The 16,773-nt window shown below is 38.0% G+C and overlaps 1 protein-coding gene across 1 annotated transcript; it reads left to right on the top strand.

Annotated features, from left to right (window-relative positions):
* Window positions 1-11,181: 11,181 nt before the first annotated feature.
* Window positions 11,182-14,835, top strand: LOC112155678. The gene is made up of 6 exons (XM_024287475.2): window positions 11,182-11,542; window positions 12,360-12,422; window positions 12,833-13,299; window positions 14,161-14,233; window positions 14,304-14,408; window positions 14,473-14,835. Coding segments are annotated over exons 1-6 (810 nt in total). The 5' UTR covers window positions 11,182-11,540; the 3' UTR covers window positions 14,573-14,835.
* The last annotated feature ends 1,938 nt before the right edge of the window (window positions 14,836-16,773 follow it).

Raw genomic sequence — 16,773 nt, 5'->3', positions numbered from 1 at the left:
GTGAAGATCTTCATGGACAGAACTTCCTCCAAAATCCTGATTCTTTCTCCTTCCAGTTCACCAAAGACTCTTTTAGCTAATTCTCCAATGTTTATTGACTGTGATCAATACATTCAATCATTGGTTTCTCAGAGTTCTTGATAAAATAATCAAAGCTAACATCAAAATGCTCTTTCATTGATTTACAATCCTTTCCAACTGCGGTCAAATGAGCCGCCGTTCACATTTCCGTGGTCACATCAAGAAGCTCCGTGGAGTCTGGTGGAGATTTTCCAGCGTTCTCAGTCCTGCTACCGTAAGTATTGGATGAAACTCACACCAAAAATCCAGTGATGCTGATTTGACCACAGAAATGTGAACGGCGGCTCATTTGACTGCAGTCAATGTGAAGATACCATCTTCTCTTCTCCAGGACCTGAACTAGACACTCTAGCCGGAACAGATGTAAACATCCAGGGGGAAGAATAACTGCATGTAAAGGTCAATGAAGAGAGCAGACATTTTTTGAGATACAAGTCCCACTGTCTGAGTTGGAGATGTTCAAGGACATTAACATAATGAAGAAGATTAGATTTTATGAGCAGCTTTTCATTCTAAGCCCACACTCGCATGAGGCAGGATCTAACAAAGTCGGCTTTTGCAATATTTACATGAAGTTGGACTAAATCTGCCTTTAATGAGCATCACGGTGAAAATCCAAATTAGCTTTGAAGTACAAAACAACTGGCCCATTACTAATGAGAGTGTAATGTTAAACGCCTAAAGCACTTCTCAGTGTGGGGGAAGACACGATAATTTCCTCTGAGAAGATGAAAATGTCACATGGTGTTGGAGTTTGATTATGCTGATCCTTTGAATGGATCCCCTCAGGTGACAAAGAGTAATCATGAGGGAGGAGAGCCATGGAGGGCCACGAACAGAGAGGATGAGGTGGTGCAGTGGTTTATCTCCAACAGGCTATAATTCTACTAGACAGATGGGCTCTGCTTTTCAAATACATCTTCAGCTCAAGGGTAAAACCGCTATTTTTGTTTCTTAATTAAATTTAAACCACGTTTTGGTACATCATATTTCCTAATACTTTTACTGAGAAATTCGGAAGTATTTTCCAGTTTGTCTGCAGTGGAATGCCATCACTTTTGCGTTTTTTTACAACATTTTACTTCACTTCTTATTTCATCTTCATCATGTCAGTGTGAAAGAAATTGTTTTATTCTTATCATTGTTTAAATGTATTTTAAAATGTTAATCCAAACTGTAGCTTACAGAGAGGTTCTTCACCTTTTAGGAACAGATGTTAAGTGTCCTGTCCTGCTTCCTTCCTTACGCTAGGATGAAAGGGTTTACGATTCACTGTTTGACTCCCCAGCAGGAGGGCAGGATGCTGATCGAATGTAAATGTTATCTTTCATGACACCTCCGATCAACTGTTTGATTGTTGAACCTCCAACGAACATTTGACTTTGCTTCTTTGTTTGAATGTTGTAACCTCCCACTTGTGCTTTCCAATAAAAGAAGCAAGGCAAGGATCAGTTCTTTAAGGAAAAGGATGATGGCACAATCTTCCCATCATACTTGTTCCTTCCTTATGCATAAGTAACTTTGCTTGTTGGTTTGGTCATTTTACTGAGTTCTTTTTCTCTCTAGTGTCGAGGTGAATTTTCCTGACAGTCAGTCATCCAAGCACAAATCATAAAGGGTTAACACATTTGTAGAAATATGAACCCAATGTCTATTTGTTGTCGTTCACCTTTTGTCTTATCCTGTGAGTGGTGGGTCACCACAGCTCAAGCAGGTGGTTTTATGTCACGTTACATTGGGGACACAATTGTGTATTTTCTGGGCACAGGGAGACCCGGTTAGGCAGCAGCATGAAGGGTCTCAAGGAGACATGCTGGATTTTTTTTGCTTCGTTTCGACTGAGCGGTCCGGTACGGTCCAGTACAGTCCGATACAGTCCGGTACAGTCCGATACAGTCTGGTACTGTCCGATACGGTCCGATACAGTCCGGTACAGTCCGGTACAGTCCGATACCGTCCGGTACAGTCCGATACCGTCCGGTACAGTCCGGTACAGTCCGGTACGGTCCAGTACCGTCCGATACAGTCCGATACAGTCCAATACAGTCCGATACAGTCCGATACAGTCCAGTACAGTCCGATACCGTCCGGTACAGTCCGGTACAGTCCGGTACCGTCCGGTACAGTCCGGTACTGTCCGATACTGTCCGATACAGTCCGGTACAGTCCGGTACAGTCCGGTACAGTCCGGTACAGTCCGATACCGTCCGATACCGTCCGATACAGTCCGGTACAGTCTGGTACAGTCTGGTACTGTCCGATACGGTCCAGTACAGTCCGGTAATTTGAGCGTTTCTATTGTTAAATGAACTCATTAACCCTTTAACTCTGGAGTTTCAGTGTTTATGGTCTTTGATTTACTGTAACTTTTCAACCGTGAACACGATAATTCCAGCGGATTCTGAAGGAGAAAAGCGGCTTGATGAGCTGCTCTCACAGTAGCCATTGTAGTTTGATAATCAAGAACTAAACATTAAAAAACTCCAGTGTTTTAAGTGTGCCTCATGGTTAAAAAAAACACTGTTAATTAGCTCTGTTTTAATGTAGAAAGTTAGATTTATGAATTTCTGTCTGAGAAGCACCACAAACATTTAAAAATAAAACATTTTTGTTTTTTATTCCCGCCATTACACTATCTGCCACTTGATTTGCTCCATCAAGATGATCCGATGTGACACAGGAAGTCTTTTATTTTGAAAAGAAGTCTTGTGAACTTTTATATTTGGGAGAAAAAAAATCTCTTTTCTCTTAAAGTTTTTTTTATTAATACCAAAAAATAACAGTTTGTTTAATTTCTCATAAAAATAACAATAACATCAAAACAAAGTCTTATTTTTCTAAAAGATGTTTGGCTCCTACTGGGTTGTGGTCAGTGAGAAATTAACCCAAATGGATCTTTGAAGGTCCCAGACTGCTGGAGTAGAGTGTTGTCGCTGGTTTCATCAAATATTGGAGAAATATGTTTCCCTCAAACTTATTTCTGTAGCAGTGCAGAATTAATAGTTTACCTTGAATATTACAAAAAGAGCCAACCACAATGCTGGACTGATACCCCTCAAATGGTGAAGGATATCACATGAGCTGCCGCTCTAATGGCTGAAGCATCAAATGAAGCTAAAGCTGTGAACATATTTCCATGCAGGCGTATAGAAGGGCCTGTGTCTTCTGCATGCTGGAGTGTAACCTTGTAGCAACACCAGAGGGCAGTTGAAGCTTGATTAAAGAAAATCCTGATCCTTCCTGCTCTTCTGGTATGTAACCACCAACACTGTATTAATGCATTTAAAATGATTTAGGCAAACACTTGTTCTTCTAACAACTCATTTGATTATCATTTCTAAACTCCAAATAAAAGCTTTTTTTGGTTATGTGTTCATACATTCAGTGAGACGTTACCTTTAGGGCAGGGGTGCCAAACTCTATCGCACAGGGGGCCAAAATCCAAAACGCACATAATTATAAACTAAATATAAATCATTACCTGTGATTATGCCGGTGTGAATGCTGTAAGCTGAATTTGGCCACTGAAAACGCAGAATTTGATAGCCAACTAAAAAAAAATGAAGAAAAAATATCTTAGGTTAGCCAAAACAGCTAGCATGTAGCTGTAATATTATCTAAACTCCAAAACAGCCTAAAGAATCGTAGTAAATCCAAAAATAGTCCAAAAAGCTGACAGAATGCCAATTTTTTAAACTTTAAAACTGTAAATTTTTTATATAATTATGAATAATAAACAGAAATGAATATTATTCCAGAATAAATCAACTTAAAGCTTAAATAACTTTCAATATTTTACCCTCCATAAAAATATATTTTGTCAAAATCATACAAGTTAGAAATGAGAACAAGATAACATCGGGTCATTAATAACAATAAAATAAAATGATCTGGAGGGCCGGATCCGGCCCCCAGGCCTTGACTTTGACACGTGCCATAAGGGATTCAGGAGGTAGATCTGAATCTGGGTTCAGAAAATGGATGGATGGACAGAATCTTTGAAATAAATCTATCGTGTTAAAGGAAAGAGTGAGGTGGAGTACTCGAGCCTCCAGTGTCAGAACTCCTGTTGCTAAAAGTGTGTCAGGTTTTGCAGAAAAGGCACACTGGACTTACAACTCAGGAAGAGCCAAAGGAAATGTTTGACTTTTTCTCAAAACTGGATGAAACAATCCGCTCACAGGGGCAGAAAAACAAATACACAAATCACAATGTGGCTGATGACATCACAGAGAGGAAAAGGAGCTCGACAGGCCACATTTGGCTGCAGTTTTTGTAGTTTCCACTTCCTTCTCTTTATCATGTCAAGCTTCTGTCATTCAGTGTTTCCTTCCTGCTGACAGCATCAATCATCTGCTGCTTAACGCTCTGAGGATCAACACTGAATCCTCCCAGACTGAAGGACTCCCAGTTTATTATTTAAGGCAATGAGTAAGGATGAAACGCAACACTCCAAGATGAAGGTAAGTCCAGGAAAACAGACAGCAAAGAAGATGTGTGACAACAATTTAAAGCTTTTTGATGTCTATTAGCTTCTTCTCACTTACTAGTTTTTTGCCTCGTGCTTTTCCCACGATGTGTGTTGAGTTTTTCTTAATACATTTCTGTTTGTTGTCGTGTGTCTGGATTCACAGCTGCGTACCTGATCATTGGGATTAAATGGTTAAGAAAAAATCATCTGGAAGTTCACAGTTTAATGAAAACAAAAAGCAAAATGTAATAAATCAAATAACTTGCTCTCAAGTGAGAACATGTCAAAAGCATCAGGAACTTCTGTTCATTTATTTTGGCAGCAGGACTCCTTCATGTAAACTCCTGCAGCTTTTCTCAGAGTCAAGAAGTTCCTCTGCCAGATGAATTATGATCACTCACGCTCAACCATCCGCAGGCCCGTTAGATCAGCCCAATACATAAGCAGGAGGACATCCAGGGGACAAACGTCTAAAACATGTCAAAGTCAAGGCCCGGGGGCCGGATCCGGCCCTCCAGGTAATTCTATCTGGCCCTCCGATCTTATCTTACGCTCATTTCTAACTTGTAAAATTTTGACAAAATACATTTTTATGGAGAGTAAAATATTGAAAGTTATTTAAGGTTTAAGTTGATTTATTCTGGAATAATATTCCTGCCTATTTATTATTTTTATGGCCTTGACTTTTGACATGTGAGTTAATCAAACAGACCTCGGTGGTCATGTTTCTGCTTCATTCTGCAGCCTCTTTCAGCAACAGCAGAACACATCTGAGAGGCTCATGTTAACGCTCATCATTGTTCAGCTTCAAGCTCCCAGTTCTTTAATAGCCTATTCTGGACCTACGTTTCCCATAATTCAAGTCATGTCTGTACCCTGCTCATCCACGACTTTGTTACTAAAATATCCTTGAAGCATCACGGGATAAATCTGGAGCAGAAACCCTGCAAGCCTTCACATCACTAGAAATAAGGCTTTCAAAGCTTTGCAAATGCACGCACAGGACAGCATTTCCCTTTTGATTTTGTTGGTAAATACTCCATCTATTGAGAGTTAACAGCAGTCATGACCAGATAAGATTCAACAGACTTTTACTACATTTTTCCATAAACATGAAAGCTGACTTGATGAAAATCCCTTCCTTATTATTGTTATACCAGCAGAATGCCTTCAAACAGCCACAGATTAAAGTGGAGAAGAATCTCGTTACCGCCGCAGAGGAAAAGCTGTTTAGGCATACAAAGCCTCACTCAGATCTTTAAAGCACCTCATTGCTCAAGTAGATGCAGAGCTGGAGGAGAGGGGGCTATTTTTCTGCTTTGACTCTCACCTCAGAGCAACTTAAAGCCAGGTATGGCAGACAAAATAACACCAGAACCCAATCCTTAAAAGCTTGCTCACAACATCTGAAAATGAGGAAAGAAAACCTCTTCATCACTATCGGAGTCTTCTCTCAGCTAGTGATGAATCAAATGAACTTCATAGGGTTGCAGGTATTTTTATAGCTGAGAATACGCCTTTAAGCCAGAGTGTGTGGAAGAAGACCAGGAACAGATAAAAAGATACCTCGTGAGAAGCTGGGTTTGTACTTACCAGAAAAGCTTTAGGTGACAAAGTAAGATTTAAAGTTCCCTATGATATTTTTTTACATTAAAATGTCTTTTTGTCCAGTAGTGTTTTAATTATGATTATGAAGTTTTTAAAAAAATTCCCACAACCAAAATTTCTTTAAAAGCAATTTTTCATGTTGATCTGAAGCCTCTATTTTAGTGCTGCCACAAACGATCATTTTAATAGTCGATTAATCAATTATTATTTTTTCCGATTAGTTGACTAATCAGGTCATACGCAAACTGGATGTAAAACAAACATCTTAACATCATTAGCTTTAAGCTAACTACAAACTAGATACAGTATATAGCATTACTTGTGATAATGCTAGTGTGAATGCTGTAAACTGAATTTGGCCGCTGAAGATGCTGCAGCTGAAATATTAGCTAAACTTCAAAATAGCCTAAAAAAACCTTAATAAATGCCAAAATAGTCCAAAAAGCTAGCAACTTTACTACACTATGACTACATATAATATTAAGTAACAACTAATCCACAATTAAATTAGTCATCCACTATTTTAATAGTTGATTAGTTGTCGATTAGTCGACTAATTGTGGCAGCCCTATTCTGTTTCCAAAATCTCCTCTGAGGGGGCGTGGCTTTTGTTGCTCCGCCCCTGATCCCCCCTGTCTGATTATGATAGCTCTGTGTCTCACTAGCATAAATCTTCACCGCTGCTACATAAAAGCATCCATCAATCTGGGTAATGTCCAGCCGTATGGTTCTGATCCGGATGTCAGCTGGACGAGGAAGTGAAGATCTTCATGGACAGAACTTCCTCCAAAATCCTGATTCTTTCTCCTTCCAGTTCACCAAAGACTCTTTTAGCTAATTCTCCAATGTTTATTGACTGTGATCAATACATTCAATCATTGGTTTCTCAGAGTTCTTGATAAAATAATCAAAGCTAACATCAAAATGCTCTTTCATTGATTTACAATCCTTTCCAACTGCGGTCAAATGAGCCGCCGTTCACATTTCCGTGGTCACATCAAGAAGCTCCGTGGAGTCTGGTGGAGATTTTCCAGCGTTCTCAGTCCTGCTACCGTAAGTATTGGATGAAACTCACACCAAAAATCCAGTGATGCTGATTTGACCACAGAAATGTGAACGGCGGCTCATTTGACTGCAGTCAATGTGAAGATACCATCTTCTCTTCTCCAGAACCTGAACTAGACACTAGGAACAGATGAGGGTTTAGTGCATGTGCAGCAGAGCTGTTGATGGAAAGAAGATCATTCATTCAAACAGAGTCTGTCCAGGACAGTTTGATTGACAGAGATTTACTGAAACGGGAGAAATACTTGGAAATTTAAAAACAAATTGATTTATTTTTACATTTGTTCTCTTTCAGAAGAAAAATGACACACAGACATGTTAGAAATACATCAGGAGTTTATTTATTATGTGAAATCCTTCCCCATGTAGCTCAATGTGAAACAAATCCAAATATAGCAGACGTATCCTGTCATAAATATGTTGTTCCTTTGTGCAATTTAAGAAAAATACTCTGTTTTGGAGTATTAATGCTTTAAAGACAAAATACGAACGACTAGATGTTCTATTGAAATGCATGTTTCCCTGCTCGGTGAATAGCGTCCTCACGCTGGTGCTCAACACTCACTGACTAGACATTAAGCTGAGAAGAGAGAACTGACAGGACCAGCAGAACAAAAGCAGACTGTAATGGTGAAGTTAAAAGTATGCTTTCACTCAAAGACTATTGATGTTATTCTTGTTAAGATGGTGGCTTTTTGTTTGTTTTCTCTGTTGCTTTCATTGTGTTCAGTTTTCAGGTTTTGTGTTTGTCCTCCTGTCATAGTCACACAAGTCCTTGATCATCCACAGCTGTATTCATTTATTAACCCTTTAACACCAGAGCTTGATGTTCCAGTAATTACATTTCCTTCTTATTTTTAACATTAGACAAAGACCAGAGGTCAACGGGAGTATGGCCATCTCCATGAACAAGAACGAGTAGTGTGGATGACAACCAAATGACTCCAAACCAACCTCACTAACAATAAGGTCAAAGTCAACTCACCTGAGGCGTCGTCAGTGACACAAAAACTCTAATATAACTTTTGAACCGTTAACAGGATAATTCCAGTACAGTCTGAAGGCTTGATGAGCCGTTTTTCTCCTTAATCTACTGGAATTATCCTGTTAACGGTTGCAGTAAATCAAAGAACATAAACTCTGGAGCTCCAGAGTCAAAGGGTTAGTGTTGCATATTTTGCATGATTTCACTAAAGCAGTGGCATAAACGTTTGATGAAGGAACAACCAAAGAGTGCAAGCAAAGTGATGATGGGAAGTGTGGTAAGACTTACTCAGTGCCAAAAGTCTTAGTGCCACAACTCAGAGGTGAATTACATATGAACTTCTGCTGCTCCGCAGAAACTATGTCTTAGAAGACAACACAGGTGTTTGATTTGGGCTAAAAACAACATAACCATAATTAAAAGACCACTGGGAACGATTTTAAAATATATTAAAAAAAATCATCAGAGTGTGTATTTTATTGAGATACCAACTTGTTTAATTTTAAGACAAACTAGTGATTATTTATCACTTTCTTGCAGTAACACTGATCATTGCATGGTACCACAGTGTTGTATTGTGTGACTTCTCTTGTTCCTTTGTAGAAAAGTTTAATCGGTGATAAATAAACATCTTTTATTAAATGCAATTCCATTCATTTTCATTCAAATGTCAAATTAATTTAGGTAGTGATGACAGAAATGGAGCGACTGGGAGATCGAATCATTTGGAACCAAATGAATATAGAAACCTGAAACGCCTTACCACAGTGAAATCTAGCAACTCAGATGTTTTATGAGTTTTGGCTCCTGTTTCCCTTCATATCTTGGTTTATCAGTAAGTTTTGTACACGAGAGGACACTTTTTTCTTTCTAAGTGTATTCTTGTAGGAATGCAGAAGCACCAAGTGAGGTGGAATGTTATGGACCTGCTTTTTAAACCTTGGATTGTTTTAGGCCTATTACAGATAACTGCAAATGAATGAAAATGAACATGTGCTGAAATAATTCATTAAATATTTTTTTTTTTTTACAGAAAAAAATACAATAATAATAAATGTGAGTGCAGTAATATGCAAAAACCAGTTTACCAGTTCAGCTTAGACTGGATGGAATATCAGGATGTTGTAATATTACAAAATGTTAAACCAAGAAGCTCAAAATTGTCCCAAACAGATGATTTAGGAGAGTCAAATGCCTCACATGTTCCTCTTTTGTTTGAACTCTCAAAGTTCACACCTTCCTGGGAAGATAAACCGGACCAACAGTTTTATAGACCAAGGTGAAGTTAGTTGGATATTGGATATTCGACAGACATTCGCTCTGGGTGTAGTTAGGGACCGTCAACAAATTAAGGTTTTCCCATCAGCAGATAAAGGTTTTTCTTCAATAGCTTTTATGTTTTTATAGTTAAATGGTCCAAATAACTCTAGAATATTAAAGTTAGCTCTGATCTATCGGGGTCAGCAATTTAGATTGACCTTTGATGCTTTTTCTATTTTTAATCAATTTCTTACTGTAAATTTCCATGTTTTTTTTCAATAGCTTTCAGGTTTTCATAACTAATTGGTCCAAATCACTCTAGAATGTTAATTTTTTACTGGGTTAGGGTTAACATTTTAGAGTGATTTGGACCAATTAGTTATGAAAACCTGAAAGCTATTGAAAAAAAACGCGGAAAATTACAGTAAAAAATTGATTAAAAATAGAAAAAGCATCAAAGGTCAATCTAAATTGCTGACCCCGATAGATCTTAGTTAACTTTAACATTCTAGAGTGATTTGGACCAATTAGTTATGAAAACCTGAAAGCTATTGAAAAAAAACTCGTACATTTACAGTAAAAAATTGACAAAAAATAGAAAAAGCATCAAAGGTCAATCTAAATTGCTGACCCCGATAGATCTTAGCTAACTTTAACATTCTAGAGTGATTTGGACCAATTAGTTATGAAAACCTGAAAGCTATTGAAAAAAAACGCGTACATTTACAGTAAAAAATTGACAAAAAATAGAAAAAGCATCAAAGGTCAATCTAAATTGCTGACCCCGATAGATCTTAGCTAACTTTAACATTCTAGAGTGATTTGGACCAATTAGTTATGAAAACCTGAAAGCTATTGAAAAAAAACGCGTACATTTACAGTAAAAAATTGACAAAAAATAGAAAAAGCATCAAAGGTCAATCTAAATTGCTGACCCCGATAGATCTTAGCTAACTTTAACATTCTAGAGTGATTTGGACCAATTAGTTATGAAAACCTGAAAGCTATTGAAAAAAAACGCGTACATTTACAGTAAAAAATTGACAAAAAATAGAAAAAGCATCAAAGGTCAATCTAAATTGCTGACCCCGATAGATCTTAGCTAACTTTAACATTCTAGAGTGATTTGGACCAATTAGTTATGAAAACCTGAAAGCTATTGAAAAAAAACGCGTACATTTACAGTAAAAAATTGACAAAAAATAGAAAAAGCATCAAAGGTCAATCTAAATTGCTGACCCCGATAGATCTTAGCTAACTTTAACATTCTAGAGTGATTTGGACCAATTAGTTATGAAAACCTGAAAGCTATTGAAAAAAAACGCGTACATTTACAGTAAAAAATTGACAAAAAATAGAAAAAGCATCAAAGGTCAATCTAAATTGCTGACCCCGATAGATCTTAGCTAACTTTAACATTCTAGAGTGATTTGGACCAATTAGGAATAAAAACCTGAAAGCTATTGAAAAAAAACGCGGAAATTTACAGTAAAAAATTGATTAAAAATAGAAAAAGCATCAAAGGTCAATCTAAATTGCTGACCCCGATAGGTCAGAGCTAACCTAAATATTCTAGAGTTATTTGGACCATTTAACTATAAAAACATAAAAGCTATTGAAGAAAAACCTTTATCTGTTGATAGTAAAACTTTAATTTGTTGACGGTCCCTAACTACACCCAGAGCGAATGTCTGTCGAATATCCAATATCCAACTAACTTCACCTCGGTGTTTTACCGAACGAAAACCAGACTCGTCTTTGCGAGCCGAACCAGATCAGAACAGAAGTCACGAGATTGATGGAAATGATCTACAGCCAATCCGGAGGGAGAACACGATGCGCTAAGATTAAAAAAAAAAAGAATTCTTCTTCTTCTTCAGCGGTTTTGATCAATACGAGTTCAAACTGTATTTTAATGTTTAAAGCAAATCTTTTTTATTTTTATTTTTTTATTTTTATTCAAGAACAATTCTAGGCTGTGACGTAGACACGGCGGGACGCGCGCGGGCCGGGCAGAGGCGTCCTGTTTCATCCGTGTTCTGTGTGTCGAACCAGAATCTTTGAACAAAGATGTAAGTCTTTTCTTGTCGTTGTTGGTGTAAAATATTCTGAACGTTCAAGTATTATAATACTTATATTATATTTTAAAGTAGTTTTGGAGTTTCGGTTCGGAAATAACCGCAGTTAATGATAGTTGCTGCTGCTAGCTAAGAGTAGATGGCAATGAGATACATCACTAGAGATGACATGCTAGCTTGTTGCGTACGCAAAGTCAGGCGCCATATTGGAATGGTATAGATGTCTGTTTACTGTTGTGTTACAATCGTACAAACAGATCTGGAAAAACTAGAATGTGACTTTTAGCTGTCAGCTGATAAAGGAGAACTTCTAGAAAACATTTGAACAAGATCTGAGTGAGTTTACTCTCAATAATGAACGTTTAGCCTGATCTTGTAGTCTATTCAGAGTCAATGACAGCTTTAGACTTCTCACTGTTTCCATGTTTTCTGGCAGGACCATCGATCTTTATGTTTATGGAGGATGATGGTGGTATTTGTATGTGTGTTAGACCTCAGATCAGACAAGACAACCTGCTGGTAATCAGATTACTAAGAGGAGAAAAATAAACTAACCAGGATTTCCTCAGTAGTGAAGGGGGAAGAGTCCATCAGTGCTGAACGATTTGATACCAAGATTGCTGAAATTACTGAAAGCAAGTTTGAGTTTTTACGCACTGAAAAAGGAGCAGGAGAATCACTAAAGTATGATTGATTACTAAACATTCACCCTAATGTGTAAAAAGAGAATTATCACAACAAGAAAAAAGTGACAAGAGGAAGATGTTTATTACACTGAGTTAAATCTAAGTCTGTGTCTTTTGTTTGACAGGAGTGCCAAGAAGGGTCTGAAGATTTCCATTCAGTCGGTGTCTATAAGATTCGATTATTACAGGTAGGACTAACTCTCAGTAAAATCTCTAAAGACTGTTAGAAATGCTAAACATTTTAATGCATCCTAAGTATTAGGGCTGTCACAATTCTGGGTTTTAAGCTGAACCATATGTTGCACCTTTGAACCAAATTGCAGTGAAAGTAGTGCTGCATAGCAGTGTGTTTACATCAAAAGTGTCAAACGTGTGTTTTGATACATTTAAGAAAGATTTAGGATTCTTTTTATTACCTTACACCAGGCTTAACTGACACTGAAAAGGTTTTTCTTCATTATTTTCCTATTAGCAAATTCTAAAAAACATTTTTCTGAATGTGTTAGTTCGTTGTTGTTTTGTACACCAATCAGATGTCTTCCCATGGGCAAATAAATGGCTGCATCCCTACTCAGTAAAGTCTGTGCTGCCCCTCCAGGTCAGTGGAGTTTTGCTCAAACAGGAGGAGAACCGAGCGGTGCACCTCCAAACTGTCAAAGCGCTCCAAACAAATGACTCCGGGTGGTCGCCTGCCAGAGGACGGAGTTGTAAATCAGCAGCTGAGAAGTCATGGACCGAGCACCTCAATGAACAAAGCTGCAGCTGAATGTAACGTTGACTCAGATCATTTTCAAGAGTGGGACTTGATAGATCTCATCAACAGCACGTCTAATGCTGAGTACGTTAGTCAGGGGAGGGCAGAGATTCCTGATCCTCATGGAGTAGATCAGTCACAGGAAGTCTGTGGCTCAGAAGGCTGCAGCCGAGCGTCAGGACCGCTCTTCCATCATCACGACACCGCTCAGAAACCTAAACCCGTCCACAATCTGTGCCCAGCGTGTCACAAGCTTTATCAAACCGTAAAGCGACACAGAGCACCCATCAAAGACAAACTCCTGGACAATGGTACGTATGTTTCATGCAACTCTAAATAAATGTGTGTTCAACAGTCTTTGATCATCATATATATTTACATTAAAAACCTGCTTTGCATCAATTAGGAAAATATGCAGATTTTTAAGGTGAGTATGGAAATATCTCTGAATGTTTACTTAGATTAAATGTCTAATATTTACATGAATGTGTCAAGTATTATATATAATAGTATTATTATATGTTAATGAATATTTATCCTGAAGTGTGCTCATACAGATTTAGCAGGGGGAATTACTATTTTTTAAATGTACCAGTGAGATTGACATGTTAACTGTTTTCATTTGACCATTCTATTCATAATTGACTTAAAGTTCAAATGTTAACATACTTTACTAACAAAAAGGAAAAACTAAAGTAAGAGCAGAAAACTTTCAAGTGTCGAGGCTAGGGTTGGCACGATTAGTCGACTAATCGACTATTAAAATAGTCGACGACTAATTTAAAAGTCGATTATTCGTTACTTTATATTATATGGAGTCAGAGTGTAGTAAAGTTGAAAGTTATAATAACATTCTGCTAGATTTTTGGAAAATTTTGGCATTTATTAAGATTTTTTAGGCTATTTTGGAGTTTACCTAATATTTCATCTGCATGCTAGCTATTTTGGCTAACTTAGGCTTTTTCAGTTTTTTTTAGGCTAATTTGGCATTTAACTTATATTTTAGCTGGCTATCAGCCTCAGCATTTTCTGCTATTAACTTCAGCGTTTTTACCCATCAAATTCAGCATCTTCAGCGGCCAAATTCAGCCAAAGCATCACAAGTTAAAAAGCTTTGATTACAGCCAATCAGAAGAAGAAGCATGACTTCAGGTTGCTGCTTTTTTGTGCAGATCCCTCCTCCCTGACGTGTGACCAGTGGGTTCTCATCAAAAAGTGGCTGCCCAGAAAGCTGTCTCACTCCAGGTTGTATGCTTGTGAGGTCAAAAGCCTGCTAGAGCTGAAGGTGTTCTCCTAACTCTGTTTCTGTGAGCAGCCGTCTGAGCCGTGGAGATGCACGGTTCATCCCGCTGAGGAGAGAGCAGCGTGTGGGTGCCGGTGAACCCATGACCTGCTCGAGGCCACACATTTTCCTTCAGAGGTGAGGCCTCCATGTTTCTCAGATTTTCAGCTCAGAATGACTGAGGTGGTGTCTTCTGTGTCAGGAACCTTAGACAGTGCACCAGACTGCTAGCAGAGAAGAAGAGGAAAACCAAGACGAGGAAGCAAAGAAAAGCTGGTTCCCAAACCTTTGTTGCTCCGTAGCAGCATCTCCAGATCGACAGTCGCAGCCTGAATGTTTGGTGGGACAAGTTCTGAATGAGGTTCAACATGTTCTTCAAATTGTTCTGCCCTGCAGTTCTAGATTGTCTTTAAAGTCATCTGTTCACATCACACTTATTTCAATGTTTTATTTGAAAAACACATTAATTAAATGTGCTTGTCATCCGTTCCATATAAAGTGTGTTATCTTCTACTCTGTTGTGTTTTGTCATGGGAACTCAGTAAAACTTGATCACAGAAATGTTTCCCAGATTCAACAATTGTCTTATTCATGAGGGAAGAGCCTGAAAAAAGCTTTCAGCAGTTTTTAAAGACTCGCTTCAATTAAATTTAAGTTTTGGGTGTTTTTAACATATTTATTTTGTTTTTACATTTTTCAAATATCAAGAAAATTAAGATTTAAACTGAATTTCTAAGTATTTCTAAGTATTTCTTTATTCAAATGGTTGTGAGTTAAGAAAAGATTAAAAAAATACTATTGGAAGAAGTTTTTTTGTTTTTTTTAATTGAAAATATGCTGGTAGACTAAAGTCTCCCTGCTCTGCTCCATTCCTGCAGACACATAGATCCATGAACGTCTTTGTTTTTCTGGTCTGAGCTGGAATCTGGATCTAAACTGTACAGCTGGATAGAAAACATATTGCTCAACATCTTTGTTGCACTGCTACTGTTAGGTTGGAGTGTGAGGGTGTAAACTGCTCAGTCATGGGTGACAGGAAGTGGGGGAAGCGTCAACAGTCCCGCCCACAAATCAGAGGCGAATTTCTAATAAACTCCTGCCACTCCTCAAAAACTGTCCTAGAAAACAACATTGTTTTTATTTTGTCTAAAAACTGCATAATCATAATTAATAGACCACTGGGAACGCTTTGACAACAGATCCACTCTGACCATGTTGATTATACTCTCCCACTAGCTTACAGCCCCTCACAACCCTAACCTAACATAGTGATAAAACAAAATGGTGATCAGTATCAGAGCTATCCAGCTGGACAGTTTAGATCCAGATTCCAGCTCAGACCAGGAAAATAAATATTTTCATGGATCTATTTGGCTGTAAGTGGATGAATCAGAATGGAGCGGAGCAGGAAGACTTCGGTCCGCCCACTTCAGTTGCTGCATAACAACTGAGAGCTTTTTCAAACTGCATTTTTTGCTATCTGCTCCAGATCACCACGAATTAAAAATAAAGAAATACTCAGAAATGCAGATTGGAGCTTAATTTTCTTTATATACTTCCTCCATCATGAGAAAAATTCCACAGGAGCACATTGAAATACACTGTTTTCACTGGAGTGGGTCTTTAAAGTCAGCATCAGCGCATCAGAAGCACCAAGACCTGTCTGTGGGATGAAATGAAACTGTGTGATGCTGTCAATACATTAATATGTAAACCGAGTTATTGGTATGTATTCAAAAATGGGAAGTAACATCAATAAGGAGTAACATGAAATGCATTGGAAAAAGATTTTTAACATTTTTGTCCAAAAATCCTCTTTCTGAATCACATCTGTTGTGGCTCAAGCCACGCCTCCCTCTGCTCTCATGAGTCTAATAATCTAATGTGTTTATTCAAATGCCATTTTTAATACCTTATATGTTATTCCAGCTGCAGTGTGGAGGAGGAGCTTTAAGTTCTCCATGAATACTAAAGTTTTATTTGGACAAGTTTTCTTGGAATTATTCAAGGAAATAATACATTTGTACTGACATAGCAAAATGTGGAATGATGAATGTTGGAAAGACGAGATAAGAGCCTGGGAATAATTGATGGAAGAGCCAGCAGCCCCGTCCTGAGCGGCTCTCATTGAAAGTGACAGTTTGCTGCCCCTGTAGAAATGTTAAAGAGGTAGGCTGATATCTGCTTGTCAAGAGGGAAATGATAGATGAAGTTGAGGATCATTTGCATGCCAATGAAATGAAGCAGCTGAAGATTTTTCTAATTTTATCCACACCGAGTCTTTTCAGGAACTCTGGGCTGAAACTGGAACAATGACGCTGACGTGAAAGTGACACCACCGTTCAGAAATGTAAGCTTTCCCCAAATTAATGCAACTTTGCTATTTTAGTCTGCATTAACCCTTTAACACCTGAGGCTTCGTCGGTGATGGTTAAACACAAAATCCTTGATTGACTAACTTTTCAACCGTTCACACAATAATTCCAGCAGATTCTGAAGGACA

Source organism: Oryzias melastigma, linkage group LG18 (assembly GCF_002922805.2).
Source record: "Oryzias melastigma strain HK-1 linkage group LG18, ASM292280v2, whole genome shotgun sequence".
In the NCBI taxonomy this organism is placed as follows: domain Eukaryota; kingdom Metazoa; phylum Chordata; class Actinopteri; order Beloniformes; family Adrianichthyidae; genus Oryzias; species Oryzias melastigma.
Note: the sequence above shows the minus strand (reverse complement) of the source record. Positions and strands in the feature narration are given on the sequence as shown.

Coding starts and splice junctions, on each gene's coding strand:
- LOC112155678 (XM_024287475.2), top strand. Junction 12,423..12,832: donor ATAAGATTCGATTATTACAG/GTAGGACTAACT, acceptor CTGCCCCTCCAG/GTCAGTGGAGTTTTGCTCAA. Junction 13,300..14,160: donor AGACAAACTCCTGGACAATG/GTACGTATGTTT, acceptor TTTTTTGTGCAG/ATCCCTCCTCCCTGACGTGT.